This window comes from Lampris incognitus, chromosome 13 (assembly GCF_029633865.1).
Source record: "Lampris incognitus isolate fLamInc1 chromosome 13, fLamInc1.hap2, whole genome shotgun sequence".
NCBI lineage: Eukaryota > Metazoa > Chordata > Actinopteri > Lampriformes > Lampridae > Lampris > Lampris incognitus.
In genome coordinates, this window is record NC_079223.1 from 34,782,595 (window position 1) to 34,805,844 (window position 23,250).

Below are 23,250 nucleotides of genomic sequence, written 5' to 3' on the forward strand. Positions count from 1 at the left end.
CTGATGCTGCCCAGCCTGATGACAAAGCTCTGCGGTGGCCAAGAGGGAAGGGCCTTTGTAGCAGACTGCTGTGTGGGAGCACACTATTAATGGATTATTATGACTTTGCCTCATTCTGGGTAGATGATTCATGCATGGTGGAAGAAAAAAAAGGAGATGGGTGGTCAATCAATGAAGAACAATGATGTGCAAGGAAAATGGAAATGCCTTTTGGCAACGCGTGGCACGGGTGCAGTTTGGAATAACAACGGCACAAAGGGTTTGACACATTTAAGAGGCCTGACAAAATGACTGCAGCCTGCCATTCAGTCTAGCCTTGAAAACACATAATATAGATACTGCTATTATAGCCATTTCTCAGCTCCATCTACTCTGTATTTCCAGAGTTCTTGACTTTGCCAGTTGTGAAACTGAGAAAAATGACTTCAAAATGTCTGACTTTTTCTCAGGCAGTAGGCCTTTTTGGCTTACAGGCTAGATAATTACCGTCTTACAGAGATAAATATGATGTCATGTGTGTAATATTATTTAAGAGTCAATCAGAGAAAAATGTCGGCCCCCTTTACTTTACCTCTGTATAGCCACTGTATCGGTCTCAAAGCTGTTAAGTGTGAGTGGAATGTGTGTATGGATGCATGCGTGTGTTTGAGCAAGTGAAAGCACACATGTGTTAATACCTCCAGGATGAGGTCTCCGGATAGCAGACCATCAGGGCCCCGGGCCGGGCTGTCCTCCTCCAGGTTTTCTATGAAGACACCCCGAAGGTTCCCTCCACAGAGCGTGACCCCCACCTCCACCCCTGGCCTGCGCACTGTCACCAGCCGTGGCTCACCCACCTTCCTGCTGGTCTCAGAGGGCATCCTGGGGGACAAGGAGGATGAGAACAAGAAGAGGTCAGGAAGACAGATATTGAGGGCTGAAGCTGTCATTGTGGAATAACGTATTTTTTTGGTAAATCAGCCAATCTCCATTAACAAATAATAATAACATAGTAATAATAATAACACATTTTATTTATGGGCACCTTTCAAAGCACTCAAGGACACCTTACAAAACAGTTGAAAACAAACAGCGATGTATGAGACCTCATAAAATCAAACAAAGCAGTGGTATACAATAAGTTAATGCAACAGATAGGTATAAAATCATAATTAGTGTAAAATTGAATGGGGATGTAACCTTTTTTTTGGGGGGGGGGGGGCATTTTTCCTCCTCTTTTTCTCCCCAATCGTATCCAGCCAATTAATCCACTCTTTCGAGCCATCCCAGTCACTGCTCCACCCCCTCTGCTGATCCAGGGAGGGGTTGCAGACTACCACATGCCTCCTCCAACACATGTGGAGTCACCAGCCGCTTCTTTTCACCTGATAGTGAGGAGTTTCACCAGGGGGACATAGCACGTGGGAGGATCATGCTGTTCCCCCCAGTTCCCCCTTTCCCCCCGAACAGGCACCCCGACCGACCAGAGGAGGCGCTAGTGCAGCGACCAGGACACATACCCACATCCGGCTTCCCACCCGCAGACACGGCCAATTGTGTCTGTAGGAACGCCCGACCAAGCCAGATGTAAAACGGGGATTTGAACCGGGATCCCCGTATTGGTAGGCAACAGAATAGACCACTACGCTACCCGTATGCCCAGGGTTGGAGGTGGGTGTAACAATTAAAGTCAGGATCAGACCGAATATGCCAGTTTGAAAAGCTGCGTTTTGAGATGGGATTTCAAGGTGGAAAGAGAGTCGACCCCATGGTAGTCAAGCAGGCAGATGGTGTAGTGAGATGGGTGTCAGAAGAGGATCTGACAGTACGGGAGAGTGTGTGGCTGTGAAGGAGTAAAGTGGAAGATATAAAGGTGCTACTTTATGAATGGACTTAAAGGTGGGGAGCAGAAGGTTGAACTCAATACAGTATTTAACAGGGAACAGGAGTGATAAGATCTATGGAGGGAGCTCAGGTAATGATGCGGTAGGCTGAATTCTGGACCAACTGAAGTTTATAAAGACACTTGAGAGGAAGACCAAAGAGGATAGAATTGCAGTAGTCAATACGGGATGTAACCAGGGGGTGAATGATAATGATAGTGCTGTTTGGTGTAAGAGACGGGCAAAGACAATTAATATTGCGTAGTTGGAAGTATGCAGACCGAGTAACATTGTTGATGTAGGCTTCAAAAGAAATGTGCTGTCCAAGATGACACCCAGACTCAACCTGAGGGAAAGAAGGAACTACAGAATTGTCAATAGTGGGAGAAAATCTATCAGGCTTAGCCAAAGTAGATTTAGTACCTACGAGGAGAACCACAATTTTATCCCTATTAAGTTTGAAAAAGTTGTATGAGTACCAGGATTTAATTTCCAGTAAGCAGTCGGAAAGGGAAGTGAGTGGAAGAGTGGAAATAGGCTTGGTGGATATATAGAGCTGGGTGTCATCCGTGTAGCAGAGAAATTGCCTGCCCAATTACCTGAAAATGTAGCCAGGAGGTAGAAGGCAAATAACAAATAGTAATTATGTTTAGGCAGGGTGTTTAAGGAAATGAAAAATAATTATAAGTTTTTGTTTCTCTACTCTGGCCATTTTTGTGCACAATGTCATGAATGTGTTATTACCTGATAAAGCTGTGTGGGCTGGTGGTGGGTGTGGTCTGCTTTGAGGAGGGGGTGAGGGTGCCCTCATCTTGTTCGCTCAGTGTGTCTATGGTGGAGTGATTATCAGGAGTGGTGGCCCCACTCCCCTCGGGGGTGGTCTGAGTGCCGACTGGCTCCAGGCGGGAGCTGTGCCAATACAACAGAGTGGAGCTTAAGTCAAACAGATGGAAAAACACTAATTTCCATAAAAGTGGCACCTCACACCGCGAGAAGTTTAAATCCTTTACACTTGAATGATGGAACAGCTAGAAAGGGGCATCATTTCCTAACTGACATGTTGTCAGTCTTTAAAGATGAACTACTAAAGAGTAAAATACATGGCGATGCCTAGCCGCTGAATAGGAGACCCCCTTGGCAGTGTTTCCTTTACACCGATTTGACCTACTTCGATCGGGGGAAAAAAAGGATTATATAAAAACAAAACTGTCCATATAGCATGATAAAACCCAAACAGGGGGCATTTTTAAACTGCAACATCTACTACAACTGACCTAGAATGGACCAAGGTTCAAAATCAAAATTACCACCAAGTCTACAAATTGAATCTTACAAAATGCCTCGTTACCTGGAGCGTGAGTGGTTGCCGAGCTGATACATGTGTGGGTTGTATTGGGCCATAATGGTGATTGTATCACATTGCTGGCCAATAATCAGACGAGCCTGCTGCTCTGTAGCACTTCGTAAGTTGATGCCATTGAACTAAAAGAGGGAGAGGGGTGTGAAGATGGGAGTGCAGGATAGAGATAGAAAAACAAATTGGAAGTAGAAAAATGGGGGGGGGGGGGGAGAGAGAGACGTGATGATATATATTTGCCCAGGTTACTTTAACTTTGATATCAAGTTACCCTTAATACTCAGTGGGGGAAAATACTGACAAGGCATCAGCTTCCCACTAACTATAAAAAGTGTGTGCATGTGCAGTCTCATTTGGTCATTGCATGGTGCCTTGTTACTGTCAAGGTAAAGACATCTCCACTGGGGACTGGGGTTCGCGCCCCGGTCTCGTCAGATCCGACTATGGCCGGACTCGATGAAGCAGCAATCATTGGCAACACTGTCTTCGAGAGGGGGGCGGAGTCGGCTTGTATTCGTCACGTGAATGCGTCTCTGTGTGTGTCGGAAAAAACAGTGGTTCGGCCTGGATTCGCCTTGTCACGAAAGTGGGGAGGCGGTCTCCTTCGAGACTGCCGGCCGGAGAGATGCAGTTCGCGAACGCATGCAGTACGAGGGTGGGTGTTTGAATTAAAATAGGGATCGATTGGCCACTAAATTGGGAGAAATCAGAAATAAATTTTAAAAAAAAAGGTAAAAACATCTATTTTATTTTATTAATACAGAATTTACTTGAATCACTAGATTATTTTTTATACTATTTTTTTTAAATTGTAAATTGTCTTTTTGTCTGATGTATAGATGATGCTCAGAAGTGTGCCATTAGCCCGCTAATCATGTTGATGTGAACTCCTCACTACTCAGCTACCATGATCGTTTTCCATGAGGTCAAAGGTCCGTAGATCAGTTTGCTTGGATACCATCTTGGCACTTTTGAGTGTGCCATCTAGCCTTACCTCCCATCCAAACCTTCAACACCAGTTAAAGAAAATACAAAACTAGCCCACGAGTCTACTGGCAGATTTTATTTTACCTCTTCAACTCCCCTCCCAACATACACTGATGAGCCAAAACATTATGACCACTCACAGGTGAACCGAAGAACGCTGATCATCTCCAAACAAGGGCACGTGTCAAGGTCTGGGTATATTAGATGGTAAGCAAACAATCAGTTCTCATAGTCAATGTGTTGGATGGAGGAGAAATGGACAAGAGAAATGGGTAGTAGCAAAGACCTGAGCGACTTTGACAAGGGCCAATTTGTTAAGGCCAGATGACTGGGTCAGAGCATCTCTAAAACAGCAAGGCTGGTGGGGTGCTCCCGGTCAGTAGTGGTGAGTACATACAGACAGTGGTCCAAGGAGGGACAAACCACAAACTGACGACAGGGTGTTAGGCGCCCAAGGCTCATGGATGTACGAGGGCAATGAAGGCTATCCCCTCTGGTCTGAACCGACAAAAGAGTGGCAGTGGCACAAGTCACAGAAAATTTTAATGATGGTTATGGGAGGAATGTGTCACAACACACAGTGCATTGCACCCTGCTGCATATGGGGTTGCACAGCCGCAGACCAGTCAGAGTGCCCATGGTGACCCCTGTCCACCGTCGAAAGTGCCTACAATAGGCACGCAAGCGTCGGAACTGGACCTTGGAGCAATGGAAGAAGGTTGCTTGGTCTGATCAGTCCAGTTTTCTTTTAGATCACATGGCTGGCCGCGTATATGTGCACCAAACACGAGGCAAATTTGTAATTTGTGATAATGGGCTATACAAATAAATAAAAAAATATATATACATGAATAAATAAATAAATTTACTTGACTGTTTACCTGGGAAAGTGATGGCACCAGGATGATGACACGCCGGTGGAGGGAGTGTGATGCTATAGGCAATGTACTACTGGGAAACAGTGGGTCCAGCCATTCATGTGGATGTCAATTTGACATGTGCCACCTACCTAAACATCGTTGCAGACCAGATACACCCCTTCATGGCAATGGTGTTCCCTGGTGGCAGTGGCCTCTTTCAATGTGCCCTGCCACACTGCACACATTGTTTGGGAATGGTTTAAGGAACATGATGAAGTGTTCAAAGTGTTGCCCTGGCCTCCAGATTCTCCAGATCTTAATCCGATTGAGCATCTGTGGGATGTGCAGGACCGACTAGTCTGATTCACGGTAGCTCACCTCACAACTTACAGGACTTAAAGGATCTTGCTGCAAATGTTTTGGTGCCAGATACCACAGGACACCTTCAGGGGTCTTTTAGAGTTCATGCCTCCTCGGGTCAGTGCTATTTTGGCAGCACATGGAGGACCAACAGCATATTAGGCAAGTGGTCATAATATTTTGGCTCATCAGTGTGTAAGTCAGTGGAACCCGGTCATACCTCCAGTAACTGGTCTCCATACTCCAGCCCCGCCTGATGGGCAATGCTACCTCCAGTAACCTTGGAAACAAAGATCCCGCCATTCTCCCCACCAACGATGGATATCCCTAGTGGCTCCGCCCCTTTGTGCACGATGACGTTGCGAGGCTCCTCCAAATACGGCCTGGTGGGAGAGTGGAAAGAGGAGGAATGAATGCTATCACAGTGGAGAGGTTACAGGGAACAGTCTCAGGGCAGTGAGGGGATCAAATTAGGAGAGGTGGAACACGGTCGCAATTTCACAGCAGCACTGACCAATTGGTGCTCTGGAGAGCTACTGCCTACTCAGGCTTATGTTCCAGATCAACACATGTAAATCTGGAGTAACTAACCAGCCCTGTTGATTGACAGTCTCCTAAAAAATGTATGTGTGTGTGTGTGTGTGTGTGTGTATGTGTGTGTGTTTGAGTCTAAGCCTGATTGTTTTCTTCTCCTACCCTGTGCCATGATCAGCTCTCCAGTACACCACTTCACAGCTGATTTACAGAACAAGGAATTGAGAAAGGTTTTGAGTTTCACAATACAGACAAATACAATATTGTGAAAATGCAGGCAGGAGATTGGAATGAATGTGTGATTTTAAAGCTGGCCTTGGATATGGCATTTGATTTCATGAAAAGCAGATAAGACGAGTGGGATTAGCAGCCAGAGACAAGGGCAGACAGAGTGTAGCTGTGTACAAACAGAACAAGAGCAAGACCCATAGCCTCAGGATTGGATAATACTGTTGCATAACAAATATACTTCAGACCAAATGGTGACTTAGCTAGGAGCCAAAATACAAATACATATTCTTGCCATGCATCACCATTGTGCATGGACAGTGCATGCAACATTTGAGATTTGCGTGGCTCTCTGAAATGGAGTGTGCCAAGTTGATTTCAGGGACACATATGAGCAACATAAAATGGAAACTGCCTAGCTTATCATCTGTACTAACTTAGGACCATCATTATTTATTTTGTGGGACTTTTTGAGATAGCTCAAGTTATGAAGCATGCACCATAATAACAACTGTACAAACCAAACTGTTCTCTCCAGGTGGGTGGGAAACATCACAAACCCCACAACGGTATAAATACTTACACCAGATAAGATCACAAAACACCTTTATCTGTACTCAATGGCTTGCGAGCAGGTGAATACCATCAACGTGGGGAAGGTGGGTGGTTGGGTGGGGGGCGTCATTCCTGTGGGGGTTTTTTTTTTAAAGCATTGTGAGAAACAACAAACCTTAGGCTCCTGAGAGAGGAGAACCTCGGCCTTGCAGCCAGAGGAATCCTTAGGAAAGATCGGTTACGGTACAGAGATCTGGAAGTGGAGGGTACAGAGAACCAAGCGGATGGAAGATAGAAACCATACAGGGAGAGAGAGGACAACAAAACGCAGACAACAGTATTGTGTGCGGAGATGACAGGAAATGGAACAGAAGTGTAGAGAAAAAAAACCCACAGCGGAAGTAGAGGAAGAGAATACAGAAAAATGACAGCAACACTCCGCTGATCACAGTTGCTCCTGTGAACTGCAACAAGCTTGCATTAAAAAATTAAATGAATTTCAGAAAGTTGAATTTGGATGAAAAGGATTCTTTTAGGTCTGACCAAAATAGATCTGTAGCCAGGTATCCCTGTGTGATAAAGCCTTGGAGGATCCTAGAGGGCGGATGAGGGAAAGATCACACCCATTTCTGAGCAGACAGTCATTATAATCCTCCTCATTTACTGGATATGTATGACAACATCCCCCCCCCCACACACACACACACAGCCCTCTACCCCTGCCACCTCCCTGAAATGCTTTCTTGTGCACCGATTTCCACCGTACCTGTCTTTCCTGCGCTCTCCAATTGGCACAGGGCTGACTGAGATCCGGGGCAGAGTGGAAATGGAGCCCTGTGATTGGCTACTGGCAAATGAGGAGGTCTCCAGATTGAGAGGTGACTGGGGAGGTGTGATGAGACTGGGGCTGCTGCACTCTGAGTGGGAGAGAGAGCCTAGAGTAAGAGAGAAACATGCGGGTGGGAGTGGGGTCACAGAGAGGGGTAGATTAAGGGTGTTAAGGGTCTATGTGTCATTAAATCAGTGCTAGTCTAGCCTAAGGAACGTGAGAAACTCGTAAAGTGCTCTGATTGGTGCCGACCAAATTTGATGGGACATATCACACAGTTTCCCCTCCGAGCCCCTGTGTTACAGAGTTCAGCATCCCTCTGGCCACATTTAAACAGATGCATTTTGACAAAATTTGACCATGCTTGTTTGACTCATTCTATCAGCAATTTCATAGATTTGAAAAGAATGTGTCTTAAACACTTCTTCTGAACTGCAGTGTCCTAGCCTGTTTGCCCACTGGCTAGGTTAAAAGCCTGTTTTTTCCCCCAGCTATGACCCTTCGTCTGTAGGGAGTCACCAAAACTCTAATGGGCCCAGTTCTAAAAATCTAAAGCATACTATTGTTCTATGGTATTATATAGATTATAATTGTCCCCTCGTCTTTAGAATGACAACCACAAAATTTGACTAACGTCAACATTTTTTGATGACATTTTGACGGGAGACTCACCACTGCTCACTCTCCTGAATCACCAACATGTTACTTACTCAGGGGTTCAGGTTCCACAGAACGGATTTGCTGCTCGACACTATTTTGGAGGAGCACAGTCATAGTCCCACCCACCAGAATAGCGATTGGTTTCTACAAAACGGAAATACCTCGCCTGTTTCTTTCATTATCCGAGTTTGGCAATGGGTTCAATGGGGCAAACCTACCTCAGTGCTAACCAAGGTGGACAGAGGCTGAAGCAGGGCTGGAAATGCGTTGACACTCAGATAGTGAGCTGCACGGACTGGCAATCAATACCGGTTAAACAAAGTGTTACCATGAGAATTATTCCCCTGAGTGTGGCAGGTTTCCCAGCAATCAATTTTCGCCTTCTTAAGTACAAGGGTTTAAAACCTCCTCAAACAGACCAAAGCAATACTTAAACAAAATTATGTAATACTGCTCGGCCACAACGCCCAAGGTATGCCAGGGTTGGAGCTGGGGAAAATGGAGGTGAAAGGAAAAACCTGCAGTTTCATCTATGGCAGCAGTTCTCTAAAGTTTGCTCAGGAGACCTCCACAGCTCCTTGAGGGGGCACCAAGGGGTTGCTCAGGTGAAATAACCGATACTTTAATTTTAATATAAATCCACTCTACAAAATTACAGATTAGGAAATATAATTCTAATTACAGGTTTCACTCTCACCATTACCTCCTCAGACATTACACCATTATTCATGTTACCATTACAACCTCATGTAGTCATTTATACAATATGACATCCCTAGTTATAAAATAAATCTAAAGGGTTTTTTTTTTTGTTGGTGTTTTAATACTGTTTTTGTGGATGCATTTTATTTTAGAGGTGAATACAATACCTCTGTCTGACCCCAGCATAGAACGAGGGTAGCGGGGAGTGGAGGGGATTTTGATCCTCTCAGTGCGGTACTGGACGTTATTGGATGAACCTGACAGTAAGAGAGGATATGGTACTCAGCATAATGACAATATTTCTGAAAGGAGAGAGGATGTGGGAGTATACATTGTGTGTTTGTGTGTGTGTGTGTTTGTGTGTGTGGTGTGTCAAACTGACCGAGACGCGCGCTGGAGGGCAGTGAGTTTGTACCGTGTGAGGCTCTGCTACTGCGGGACGACGATGATGACTCGGAGTAATCTCCTGTGCGCTTCTGCTGGCTCAGGTCCAGACTTAAACGACCCTGGTGTTGTGGGCTGCAAAGGAAAAACACAGTTAGAAGGCATGCACACCCTCAACTACACATACAACGCTTGAACATACCCTAAAATAGAATCAAAAGCATTTCAAATTGATCAAATATTTTGAATAGCACATTTCATCCATCATTAAGGCTACCAGTGTGCTCTACATGAGTTTAAGTTAAAAGTGAGAAGAAAAAGAAATAAAAGGTCAAGCATTAAACAACACATTGAGCAAACGCATGTGTTAACAGAACCCTGGTTATGGTAAAGGCCAAGGGCATGTATCTAGTTGCATGCATGTAGGGGCTTACTCCTGTTGTATGTGTACCCATGTTTGGGTATAGGAGGAGTGCTTGTCCCAGTGAGTGCTGACGAGTGATGCTGGGGTCGGGGTAGGGTTAGGGGGTGAATGTGAGGCTGTTACATTTGAGCTGGATCAATTAAAAGTTTGTTTACTTAGAACTAAATTTGTGACCTTGTTGGTCAGAGCTAAAACTTAACACAATGCACATGCTCAACTTTAAGGGAAAATAACAGTGAGAATGGCTTTTCTTCAAGCATGAACACGGATCTTGCCTTTAGAATACACACTGGTTAAAACACACAACTGTATCATGTGAGGTGGCACAAATGATAGATGTGCAAGTCAAGCGTTTCAGCAGCCCTGAGTCAAATCAAGTCCTGAGGTCCAATTTTTGCTCAGAGGAAACAGTACATGTGGGTCAAATGGTTACCTGGTGTGGCTATGCTGGAGGCAGATCTGGGAGGCAACGGAGGGACAGTTGCTGGTGTGTACGCGGTGGCTGCGCACCGTGTACACCGGGTTTCTCATCACGGCTGTCACAGCCGGGCATGGAGCCAAACCCCGGTGAGCCGAATCTGACATGACATAGGGCACGCAAAGCATTATGGAGATGAAAATCTGCATGCAGTAATCTATCGTTTATCTTTTGTTTTCATCTAGTGGCTCAGGAAAACAGTGTTGGCATTATAATGTTGATTTTTTTTCTCCTATTAACACCATATGGTGTGAGCCTGTGAGAGAGAGAGTGTGTGTACACAAGCAGGTGACAGACTCACTCGGAGGTAGGGTGCCATTGTAGACTGTTGGGACAAAGCCTACGCTGTGCCTGTGGGAGCGGTTGGGCGAGGACCGAAGCATCTCTCTGGGCTCTGGAGAATGCTCATCATTGGAGTAGCTCTGTGACCATTGACAAATAAAGAAACTTTAAAAATGAGGGTAATTTTTTTTCTCTGGGAGAAAGCACCATATAAAACAACTAACAGAATGGACATTAGAGTGCAATAAATGGAAGTCTATTGTGGCTTTTTGGTCCGGAGTGCTCTTGGGAAAGAGGCAGTGTCCAGGCAATGTTGCTGGACCCCCAGGCACTGACTCAGCTTTCTGGGTTGGCTGTCTGTTCTAGCGCAGAAGTATCAATCACTCCAACACGTCGGCTAAGAGGCAGGGCCCAGAGGCATAACTTTGACAGGGTTGTAAATTCTGTTACAAAATGGATATTGTGTTTCTGTTCCCACTGGGCAGATCTGTGATGCCCCACTTTGAATTTGAACACTTTTCAAATGTGTCCTGTCTTCTTCTCTTTATTAGAGACATAATCTAAATGGCCCAGATTGATGCAGCTAATGCAGTGGAAGCAAGCATCATGGAACATCTTTTTTACAATAAGAAATCAAGCATTTAGACCACACAGACCAAATAAATGAGGCTCCTGTTTTTAAGTCTTAAATGCACTCACCTGGAAGGAGGGGAGCGTGATGGTCTGAGGGGTCATCCTACGGCGCAGGGCAGGTGCGGATTTGGGGCGTGGCCTCTTGACTTCTGGCTCCTCCCCTCTGTTTCGGCCAATGTCCTCATCGCATGACTTCCTCGAGGTCAGGACTTTCCCGTCCAGGAAGAAGTGGTTTCCATTCCTGTCCCTTTCACGTTCGCCCCTCTCCCTGCTCTCCCCCGCTGCCGTGGAGATGGCAGCCTCTCCCATGCCATCGGAAGTGATGGTGCAATCGGAGGCTGAGCTGCTCTGATGTTTGTGTTTGAATTTAAAGGAGTCACTGCGAGTGGGAGGGGTTGGCGGGATTGGGGTGGGGGTAGAGGATGAGGAGAGGGATTCAGTCTTTGAAAGCTGTGGTGAGTGGGACGCGGCTGCAACAGCAACAACAGCAATCTGGTTGGCTGCCATGTACTCCATCTTGGAGGAGGGTGTTTCAGGGCGTTTGAAGGTGTCTGGGTCAAATATGGACTTCCTCTGCTTGGGTGACTTGTAGATGGAGAGCTGGGTAGCTGCTGTGACTGGGCTGGTGCTCTCTGGTGCTACGGTCATGCCTCCTACCATTACTTTGGGCCATGTGCCCCCACTGTGCTTTTTTTCCAGGGTGGTTTCCACAGTGATGCAGTCTGAGGGGGAGACAGGGTCATAGGGCAATGAGGATGGGGCCTTGGTGTAGGGGCAGCACTCCTGGAAGGCACTGCCACCATAGCGGCTAGGACCCAATTCAGAGGCAGGCCGGAGACTGGTGGCGTGCAGGGAGCCCGTGGAAAAGGGCTTCCTGATGTCTCCGAAGACCCCCACCTCATCAATTTCCCCTCTGACCTTTCTCCTGTCCCCGGGCATGCTAGCCGTGCTGGCACTGCCAAGGTCAGTGCAGAAAATATCAGTCTGTGTGGAGCTGTTGTGTTTGAGGTTGCGGCTGTTCCGGGAGTGAACCTCTGACAGGTGAATGCGACCGTTTGACTTCTCTGACAACTCGCGTAAGCTCTCAAATATGTTCTGGCCCGACGTGCTGTGAGGGAAGAACTGTGGAAGGGCCGGTAGAAGAAATGAGCTGCAGCAAACCAGCATATAACAAAACTTCTTTGTAAATCAACAAAGCTAAATGTTTGGTGGTAAATATACTATCATGAAGAAGCTTAGGATTGGTTCTCAAATTGTAAGTAAAAAAAATAAAACATAGAGCTCTAATTCCACCGTAACAAGCAGTGGCAAATGAAAATGGAAAACTGCTATCTAGTGCAAGTGAAAGTCCAAGAAGCCCTTGAAGATTAGGGTGACACGTGAAGCAGTAAAGGAGCTCAACGAGGGAGGTGAATGTGGCCCACCTTCATGAGAGAGAGGCTGAGTGAGTCCCTGCAGTTTCTCAACAGAGCTTCGCACTCCGTAACCGATTTGTTATCCAGAGCGATGCCATTTATCTAGGGTGCAGAGAAGAGACACGGGAAATAAGGACAGGGCCACTCACAAAAACGCAATCTCACAATTAAACAAGTTTTGTGATTATAGTAAGATTCTGTGTATGTAAGGTGCACTTCATTTCGCATGCAGACATGCAACGCAGATTTCCATCACAACAGCCTTGACTTGAGGCATTTTAAAAATACTACCAGTAGAAAACGGAATAGGAAAAGTAGGTAATACATTCAAGTTTCAGGCTTTTCTACAAAACACAGTTACAGCAAAGAACTTTCTGCATTAACCTAGAACCCCTTTTTCTGATACCTTTTCTTCAGTTGAGGAACGGAAACGGTCAATTTTGACCCACAGAGTTCAGCTACAGACATTTAAGTGCAGCCAATGCATATTTCATTGTGGACTCAGCAGTTTGGACCCAATCTCGGTTTTTTTGCCAACACAATTAAGCATTTAATATGTTATATAGAACCTGATACAGTGGTGTGATTAACAGCTACAAGGGCATGATATAAGACGATACACTTCCAAGATTAAGATCTCTTAAGGAGTCATCTGTTCTTACCATTGCTAACTGCCAGTGCAGCTGAGCTATCATCTGGCATATCAGTTCTCCAAGCTAAAGGGATGCGGCTGCTACGCTGCTAAAAGGTGAGTGGAATGATATCTAAGCCCTGTGGTTTTATTAAGTAGCATACGCTAGAGTTTGAACTAGCAAGGGGATTAAGATTTCTGCTGCTGCTGGCAGGTCAGGATAAGGATAAGAGCCAAGGTCAGTCTTCAAATAGAGGGACTGATGCACGGTTCCATTTCTGACACTTGTCACTTCTCATCCTGCGCCTCAACTCTGAAGCACTAACTGTACTATGAGGACACCTGGCTTTCCAGAGTGGCAACAGTGCCTGAGGATTTATGTGAAGGAGGAAACCTTCCACTGTCAACTCTCTACTGCTTTCCTATTTGATTACTGAATGAGAGTCATGTTTATTTGGGCCAGGGTGGTTGTTGGGGCTGAATGATCTTGAAAAAACATCAACACTGTGATTTTTTTTTTTTTGCAATATATGTTACAATATTAAAGAATAAAAAGGAGTAACAAAATCATCAGATATATGCAGCTTTTAAGTTGCAAAATACCATTTTCAGAGAATTTCTCATTCTACCCATGATCAAGGTGACTTTAGAGAGGAGGGGAAAGGGGAAGTTGCTCAAAAAGTAATTAAATCAGACTAAATTATGGTATATAATCTGTCAGATATTTTTCTTCAACATTATACATAAAAAAGCGTACCTTGCTAGAGTTTGTTTTCTATGAAGCAATAAGAGTTAGCCTAACGTGACTGATGGGCCCAATTTGCCTTACACTGCATCCTTTGCAAGGTGACTATCACACGTGTACACTGCAATGTCCATTCTGAAATGACAGCCCTCATGATTATAGGGATTGAACAAGGCCAACATTAGACAAAGACTGTTTGAAGTTTAGTATGGTGTATATGAAGGAATAGGATAAAAAAAAGAGGGGAAAAAATGATTTCAATGAAGCTGACACTGACTTACAGCGATCAGTCTGTCTCCAACAGTCAGAGAGCCTTCTCTGGCTGCTGGACTGCCCTGGACAATGGCAGTAACAAACACCCCACTCTCCAGACCAATACCACTGTCTGTAACACAGAACAGAAGAGCATCAAAACATTAATTACCAAAAATTCATGACATTTTTAGGTATTAAGATATGAACAGATGAAGTCAATTGATCTATATGTCATACCTTTGTGTCCCATAAGGTTGATATGGACAGGCGTGACCAGTCTACCTCCCAGGGACTTCCTTCTTCGTACCACCATGTTGATTAAGCCTCCGCCGTTAAGCACTGCCTTCACCACTTGCTTCCTGTCCTTATTGGCCAGGTCAACGTCATTAATTTTCAACAGCCAATCATTCACCCTGTTAAAAAAAAAAAAAAAACAGGCGAAAATGAGGAATGTTGTGCATGCTGCATCTCGGTTAGTCGGTCCATGTGATGGCACATAACAGCTTTTCTAGGAGAGTCTCACCTTAACCTTCCATCTGCAATACTTCCTTTGTCCACCCTCGTCACAAATATTCCACAGTCTCCTGGTAAATATGGATCATTTACCCCCTCTGCTATATCAAACCCAAGTGCCTTCAAATCCATGTCATCCTGTAATGATAAGTATAGTGAATTTGTGTACCTGCTTTTCTCACAGCCACTCTTGATTTAAACATCTGATTTTGTGTGAGTCTCTGGCCCTTTGCCAGCTTTAGTGACACTGGTGTGTAAGCAGCTCCCTGCTGGTAATGGGAGTTGAACACTAGTCTTACCCTGTCCTTCTCAAACTCCACCACCTCTGTCTCCCACTCCAACGAGTCTGTGTCGATCGCTGAGTCGTGAGAGCTGTGGGCCATTAGCTGACAAAACCTGGCCTCCTTCTCCAGCTGGCTCTCCATCTTCTCTCTGGACATATGATGGCATTGGATACAAGGGGTCAAAAGTCATTCATCAGAGCATGGATGAGAATAGGGCACTCAGCACATCAGGGAAAAATATATTTTGCAAATAATTGTCAAACATCTTATTCCCGATATGAGCACCAATTCAGTAATCTAACCACTAACCATTCAATTTATGAGGAATAAGAATTTAGTCCCAACTTTTTACAATCATTTTCAACAGCCTATCAAAGTAACACACACATTCTGTCAGTTGGTTTGGACACTCGAGTCTGTTTATTTTTTTCTAAAACTAAAAATAGCATCAATGTGATGCCCTTCTGTCATTAAGATACACCGTGCTCTACTGAGGCGTGCCTTCAGGGAAGTTCTGGCGTTAGATTGGGGTTTTAATGAGGCTGCAGGAGAACCTCTCAAGGTCACAGCAGATCGCTGTGCATTGACTACTATCACGGTCATGTACAATTTGGCCAGCAGAGGGAGCTTTGACACTCAATATACTAGGTTATCACACAGAGAGGTAGAGGAGTGAGAGACAGAAATTGTGTGTGCGTGTGTGTGTGTGTGCGCGCGCGTGAGTATGTGCGTGAGTATGTGCGTGCATGCGGTGTGTGTGCATGCGTGCATGTTTTGTATCTGTGTGTGTCCAAAATACTAATGCTTTTTGGGATCACACTTTTAATCTGGGTATGCTGAGATGGCGCCAGGCAAACAACTGAGCTCTGCAATGTCCACAAAGGGAACGCAGTGCAGCTTACATCAAACCACTCACTGAGTAGAACAGCTTATAGAGACAAAGCATTAGGACACATCAAGTTGTCTAGTTATAAAAAATATGGTCTGGGCTCTGCCTCACACCGCTAATATAGCCGATATAACTGTGTACTGCTTTTGTGCAATTTCAGGAGTAACTGAATGTAGAAGTTGTTTTGCTTCTGAATCACACTTACTTTAGCTCCTTGAGCTCTCTCGATGCATCGTTCTTCTGCTTCCTCATGTCATCCAGATTTCGCAGAGCATCAGCAAGATCGCTGACTGCACGGTCCCTTTCCCTGCGCAGGTTATCACACAGAGTCCTGGGGTAAAAAGAGGCAGACAAGTAGGAGGGTGAGACGAGAGGAGAGAGAGAGGAGGGGTAGAAGAACAGCTATTAGCCAGCGGCCTTCTCAACAAATGAGGATGCACACTTTTATTAATGAGTGTGTGTCGCACCTGCTGAAGAGGAGTTTCTATAAACACAGCAAAGAGACTGACCGTATGCTCTCCCTCTCAGCCACTATCTTGTCCCGCTCCTGGAAGGCCCAGTCCCGTCGACATTTGGCAACCTCAGCCTCCTGTGTGGCCTCCTTCAGCTCCTGGGACATGGCCTCATACTGTTTCCTCAGCATCTCAATCTCCTTGTTGGCCCGTTCCATGTCCAGGGTGGCTGAGTCTTGTTTCTAAAAACACCAAGTAAATGTGTGTTCAGTGAGACAAGAGGACCTTGAGATTGGCGCTATCTCTGTAACACGTCCTTTGTTGCAATAGTTTTACAGGTTTGGCTGTGAAAGGGATCAACAAAAGCTGAAAAGAAATGCTTTCACAAACCTCAGCCAATACCCAGACTGAGATTGGTGACTTTTTAAAAAGCACAAACACTGACGTAATGTTTATATAGGTAAATCTGTGCACGTCATCTTAAAGCTGCAATCCGTGACTTTCCTCGCTATTTTATCTATTTGAAACATGACCATGTGGTGATTCTGCTGGACAAACAATCAACATGACAGTAGATAATGTTCTGATATAATTCAAAGTAGGAGACAGAGAGAAATGGACTTGTTGCACCTGATTTTGTTGAACTATAAACAAGATGTAGCAGCCATTGTCACTCTGTGCCATCAGCTCACCAATAAATAGTCATACCCGTTGTAAAAAGAATAACCTTTCAGATGGATAATATAACAATTTCTTAAGGGAGAAAAGTCGTGGTTTCAGTTTTGATAATGCCATCTAGTGGACTAATAAATTGTGTGAGACACTGTCACTGTCTGTGGGCCTAATTCAGCCAAAATCACTTCACTGACATAATCTAATGACTGGCAGTTTACGGGGCCGCTAAGCTCCTTCATCACATGTCAGACTTTTGACTTAATGGCATCACATCTGAGGTAAGGTGGAGAAGAGGTTCTGATAGAGTGTGTGTGTGTGTGTGTGTGTGTGTGTGTGTATGTGTATGTGTATGTGTGTGTGTGTGTGTGTGTGTGTGTGTGTGTGTGTGTGTGTGTGTGCGTGTGTGTGTGTGTGTGTTTGCTACCTGTCTGGCCTGGTAGTACTCTCTGAGGAGCTGGTCCCTCTGAATGATGGCCTCAGTCCTCTCCTTGCGGGCCACATCCCTCTCTTCCCGCACCGTCTCAATGTCCTTGCAGGCCTGGCTCAGCTCTTTCTGGGCTTCGGCCTTGTCCTTCACCTCATGGCAGTACTTCTCAAGCAGTTCGTTCCTCTCACATATGGCCCTGTCGCGATCCACCAGTGACGAGTTCAGCTCCTGAAAACAGAACAAAAAAAATCAGGGAAGTGAAATGGGTTGATTTCAGCAGCGTGAGTCATCTGATGTGACATTAAAAACCAAGTGATTTGAAGACCAGTGGGGAGTGATCCGACACTGGGGGATGAATGTCTTTTGTCTGTCAACTGGGTGTACTAAAATATTCTTCAAAAGGGGAGGCTGAGCTATTTCTGTGAAATGTCCTGGATGAAAACAGGCTTTGATCTGCAGTCCTTGCACAAGTGATGCATGGCCTAATTAACAAGTCAACTGACTAACTTCATAGAGGCCTCAGCAACCATTCAACCTCCCCCAGAAGTGAACGGAATTTGTTGGAATGGATAAATTGGTGTTGATGAATGTGGTTGGGGTGGAATTGTATCACTTGTTTGGGTCAGTACCCATTTCTGAGATTTCATCTTCTAGACCCTAGTGGAAGATGTGATGAATGAGTATTAACTTGAACTGTTTTGTCTTCAAATACTGTATTACCATTTTATGACTTCTGTCATAAAGTACCCCTAAAATATAAAGGATCTCAACTGTTCACATGCTGTAACTACACGTTTAACCCCAACTTTAAGCACAAATGGCCAAGATAGCGGGGGTTACCTACTTCAATATTGCAGGGTAATAGGCAATCCGCATATGCTAAGATTTTCATTGGGAGTGACGAAGAAGGACAGGATTAGGAACAATTATACTAGAGGGACTAGGGATGGTATCGTTAGGATTTTATCGATACTACTACTCTTATCGGTACTGCTTATCGGTTCAGTACTTTATCGGTTCTTTTTGATTATTATGCAAGAAAAAAAGACACTTAATTAAGAACAGAATCGACATTGCTTTATTATTCTATTATATAACTTTATATAAATATAAACAAATATTATTTATTCAGCAGCAACAGCAGCAGCAATGTTTTAAATGCGTCTGAATTATAGACTTTATAATCAACATTCAACAACAACAAATAAGATAAAAAATAAAAGTAGATAAAGATAAAGAAAAAAATATATATATTAAAAATAAATTTTTACAGCAAAAGGCTAACGGAAGTTCAAACAAACAAGAACCTAGAACATTATCCTAACAGTTCTTCTGCAGAAAAATCAACATATCTGCCTTCCCCGGCAGGAGTCGTGATCTCTCCTGACTTATAGTGTCCCCGGCTATTAGCCTAGCTAACTCCGTATCTATGGCTTATATATTTGTAGCTAAACAATTAGCTAAGCAATTATATTTTATTTATTGGCCTATTCGTAATAATTCGTTATTAGCCTAGCTAACTCCGTATCTATGGCTCATACGGCTTACCTGCAGTGGACGTGGATGGAACACTACGAGCAAAGCAGTGGAAAACTCTGCATTTCCGCAGATTAATACCATGTTTCGACAAAAGATGTTTCGACAGATTGCTTGTATTGCCACCCTTACTGGCAAATGATTTGTTGCACTTGTGGCAACGAGCGTTGTTGTCATCGACTTTTGAAAAATATACCCAAACTTTCGAACGTTTAGTTCTCTCCGCCATGATGAGCACTTGAGCAGAGCTGTCTGTGCGTGTGTCAGCGAGTGTGTGGAGCGCAGCACTGCCCCACCCCTCGCGCAGTAAGAGAGAGAGACAGAGAGATGGAGAAAACGGCAAACAAGATTATGTTCGCGACGTTTAAATTCCTCGAAAAACACAATTGCCACAATATAAATCTCACTCCATGATTTCTCGAGTACCTACCGACTACCGATAGCAGAACCGAAAACGTCGGATCTTAAAAATGCTCCGGTTTTTACTAATTTAGAACCGGTTCCCGTTTAGAACCGGGTTTCGGGGGGCATCCCTAAGAGGGACAGCTCAGGTTGGATGGTTTGGAGACAAAGCAAGAGGGACAAGATTGAGATGGCTTGGACGTGTGGAGAAGAGATGCTGGGTATATTGGGAGAAGGATGCTGAATATGGAGCTGCCAGGGAAGAGGAAATGAGGAAGGCCAAAGAGGAGGTTCATGGATGTGGTGAGGGAGAACATGCAGGTGACTGGTGTGACAGAGGAAGATGCAGAGGACAGGAAGTGTATCAAGTGTGGACACACTCGATGGCAGAGACTGAATTGAAATGACAAACATAACTAAGGCCCTTGAGAGACTTCATTGTGTACAGTGACAAGCTCTTCCAATACTCAGTAACACCTCCAGCAGTCATATGTTATACAGTCAGCTGTTAATCCTGAATTTTAAATACCTGTCTGAGTGCCTCCATCTCCTCACTGGCTACCACCCTCTCTGAGGAAGTGTTTTTGAGTCGGGCTTCAGCTGCCTCCAACTCCGTTTGCAGCTTGTCCAGCTCCTTGATCACCTGGTCCCTCTCACTCATGATGAGACGGTACTCATTGAACACGGAGTCCCTCTCCTCCTTGTATTTCTCGCAATCCTTGGCTGCCTTCAGCTGGAAGTTCTTGTAGCGTGTCACCTCCGACTGCAGCCGTTCCATCTCTCTTTGAAGCTCCTTGTTCTGGGCTGAGGACTTGTTCAGCTCCTGCTGTACTGAATCAAACCTGGGTAGGCAGAGGAAGGCAGCAACACAGGTTGAGTACTATATATATATATATATATATATATATATATATATATATATACACACACACACACACACACACACACACATACACACATATGCACACACAAATTCCCCATATTGCGTGTCCGATTTCTGTACAATGCCTGCTTCAAATTTGCTGTGTGAGTATGCAACGGCCCGTTCACCTTCTCATTGAGGTGGAGTACTGCTGTTGGTAGTGCATGGCCGAGTCACGCTGTTTGAGCAGCGCGTCCATCTGCTTCTGCAGCCGCCGATTCTCCTCCTCGGCCTGCTCAAGCCGGCTCAGGTCCGTGTTGTGGTTGGCCACCTTCTCACTGTAGCGCTTGCTTAGAGCATCATACTCCTTCTTAATGCTCTCCAGCTTGTCCATGGCCGTGTCGTACAGCTTGTTCAGCACTTCTGATGAGCCTTTCTCCCTCATTACCTGACAAAACAAAATAAAATGGGCAAGCACATAAAATATTTCAGTTTCATTTTTCCTAACAGTTCTCCCTTAAAAATGGTGACACGCTCAAGTACTGGAAAATGATTTTATATGGCTTGCAGATGAAATAAGTCATATGAAATCAAAAATTGGTCTAGTTTTGTGTTGCAGTGAATAGGCAGCAGATGGCATCAATGAGTAAATGAAGCCGGCTTCTGACTTTCAGATGTGAACAAGTCCAACATTTGACTTTTTTCCTTTTTAATTACAAATTTCTATTTCTAGAACTGCCGTTCAAGATGCCCCTTCATGCTGTTGAACAGGGCACTGATGACCAAACCACACTGACTGGCCTACAGAATTGGCTCAGAATCATGCTGAAAGTGTCTCATTAGGATAGCATTGTTCGCTGCATGTCAGACTGAATGTGTGATTAACGGAAGCTTTGCTGATCTAGTCTTGTGATTCCTGGGAGAACTGGGCTGACCCCAAGGCAGTATTGACCCAGACTCAGCCTGCGCGCACGTGTGTGTGTGTGTGTGTGTGTGTGTGTGTATATGTGTGTGTGAGATACCACGTAGCTGCACGGTTTGTGTCAATGTGCCCTTTGCACACAAGCCAAAGCACTTGCCCTCAATCCATGTCCTTTTCAGAAATGCCCTGTATGCATCTTCCTGTGCTTGGCTGCCCTGTGCTACCTGGCACTGTAGCGTTCCCATGGGAGTTGTGTGAGACAGCAGGGAACAGGAGGCCAATACAGGTCACAGCATCCTCAGCTCTTATTCTCACACAACAGCTTTTAAAAGGACTCAGCATACACAGCCAACAACCATTCCTCCTTTGACTAGGCCGAGGTACACCATAGCATATGAAGCTTACAGGTGCGAAACTAATACTATGGCAAAGGAGCAATATAAATAAATAATAGCTTGTTTTTCTCTAAATCGAAGCTGTATCCTGCCTTCCCCAGATAACACACTTCTAAAATATACTGCAGTGTCTGTGGCGTGTCATTGAATCTATGAGGCGCCTTTCCTTCGGTGATTTCCTTCGACAAGGTCTGCTCAACTACAGACAGAGCTGCATAAGCTTCATATGCGCACACACACCACCTGGCTCCCACCCAAGCACGCGTTAAAGCCCTGGAAAAACTACACAACGTTTACAATCGTGTCAGACTGTGAAAAGATGAGGTACTGCATACTTAATCACTGAAACTTGCAAGTTTATACTCTTTCCCATCTTAAAGGGGCATACGGTTAAACATTTTTCTGTCGATGACCAATTTATACAACATGAGCGTGTTAATCCTTGTCCAGATTTGAGTTGTAAAAATCAAAAATGTTTGAATTAATCATGACAGCTCAGACTGGTCGAAGGCTCAATCTGGAGGCGAGTGATTTGAATAATTTTTTTTAAAAAAAAACAGAGTACAAAATAACGTGTCGACTGTCCATGATGACCTAGCCCATTTTGTGCAGACCGGTGCAAACTCTCCACAAATTTGAAAATCAGACGTGAAGGCCAATCCAGGGTTTATAATCTCCCTTCAAATAGTCTAGTGTGTTCCTGTCTTTAGTGAACAGCAAACCTGTTGTTGTTGCAGCCGGAGGTCTGCCACCTCTTTCTGATCTTCACTGTGCAGCCTCTTTAGCTCCTCGCAGCTCTGCTTCACGTGGTTGTGCTCCCTGACCAGCTGGGCGTTGTCCCTCCTCAGCGCTTCAATCTCTTCCTTCAGCTGTGACTGTTCGCTCAGCACCCGGCTGTGCAGCATGCTGGACAGAGACCACCCAGACAGACACACAGACACAGACAGACAGACACACACACACACACACACACACGCGCGTTTGGAGGTGATAATAAATGCATACATATTCACATGGCACAGGCACATACCGATGAGCTGGCAGACATCCAAACACTTGGTATACATGGTAGGTAGGGCCTGTGATGAAATATTGAGAACACACACGCTTTAGGATATGTCAAGGACATTGTGCTAGCCACGTCTAGTGACTGGGAAAAGGGTCAAAAGTGAAACCAATTTCTGATTTCATTTGCTGTCACCGTTTAAGCAGCTATTGAAGCATGCCTCTCAGCAAATGTAAGCCTAGAGAATGAGCAGAGGTTTCAGAAAATGTAATCCATTCAGTCTGATTGCTTTCCTGGACAGCGTGGCTTACGTAAAACTACAGGGTTGTTGGAGGGACTGAGAATGGCAATAATCTCGGTCATCCATCTCCTTTGCCCTTCTCCTTTATTGAACTTGTCCCCCTTTTAACAGGACAAGTTCAAAATGAGGCACATACTAGTTTTACATGCCTGGACATAATGTGTGAGATACAGCTTCCTGTGTGTGGCATGACATCGCTGCATAGAGGTGGATTCTGAAGAAGCGTCTTTAGCAAAGACAAGAGAAAAGATCAGATACCATTGTGTCCATGCAAAACATGGTCTGCTAGACACAACAAACAGACTTGAATAACAATAAAGCTCCATTGGGTTTGGAGGTTTATCATTTGGTCTTTTGATATATGCAACTTTTTATCTGCGTTCAGTATGCAAGTTCAGTGTTTAT

At 44.8% G+C, this 23,250-nt stretch overlaps 1 protein-coding gene across 3 annotated transcripts in view; it reads right to left on the reverse strand.

Annotated features, from left to right (window-relative positions):
* dlg5a (discs, large homolog 5a (Drosophila)) overlaps positions 1-23,250 on the reverse strand; it is a 52,941-nt gene that overhangs the window by 10,835 nt on the left and 18,856 nt on the right. For 2 of the 3 annotated variants that reach the window (XM_056291365.1, XM_056291364.1), the window contains exons 5-25: positions 22,261-22,444; positions 20,410-20,669; positions 19,889-20,201; positions 17,419-17,649; positions 16,377-16,561; positions 16,073-16,198; positions 14,994-15,126; positions 14,705-14,832; positions 14,419-14,594; positions 14,208-14,311; positions 12,560-12,652; positions 11,202-12,257; positions 10,522-10,642; positions 10,176-10,320; positions 9,317-9,453; positions 9,102-9,191; positions 7,510-7,678; positions 5,647-5,809; positions 3,211-3,344; positions 2,607-2,771; positions 678-861 (exon numbers count right to left, since the gene is read on the reverse strand). In XM_056291365.1, the coding sequence (XP_056147340.1) occupies positions 678-861; positions 2,607-2,771; positions 3,211-3,344; positions 5,647-5,809; positions 7,510-7,678; positions 9,102-9,191; positions 9,317-9,453; positions 10,176-10,320; positions 10,522-10,642; positions 11,202-12,257; positions 12,560-12,652; positions 14,208-14,311; positions 14,419-14,594; positions 14,705-14,832; positions 14,994-15,126; positions 16,073-16,198; positions 16,377-16,561; positions 17,419-17,649; positions 19,889-20,201; positions 20,410-20,669; positions 22,261-22,444 (4,297 nt within the window). The remainder of the gene's footprint in view (positions 1-677; positions 862-2,606; positions 2,772-3,210; positions 3,345-5,646; positions 5,810-7,509; positions 7,679-9,101; positions 9,192-9,316; positions 9,454-10,175; positions 10,321-10,521; positions 10,643-11,201; positions 12,258-12,559; positions 12,653-14,207; positions 14,312-14,418; positions 14,595-14,704; positions 14,833-14,993; positions 15,127-16,072; positions 16,199-16,376; positions 16,562-17,418; positions 17,650-19,888; positions 20,202-20,409; positions 20,670-22,260; positions 22,445-23,250) is intronic. The other variant, XM_056291366.1, reaches the window with a different exon arrangement.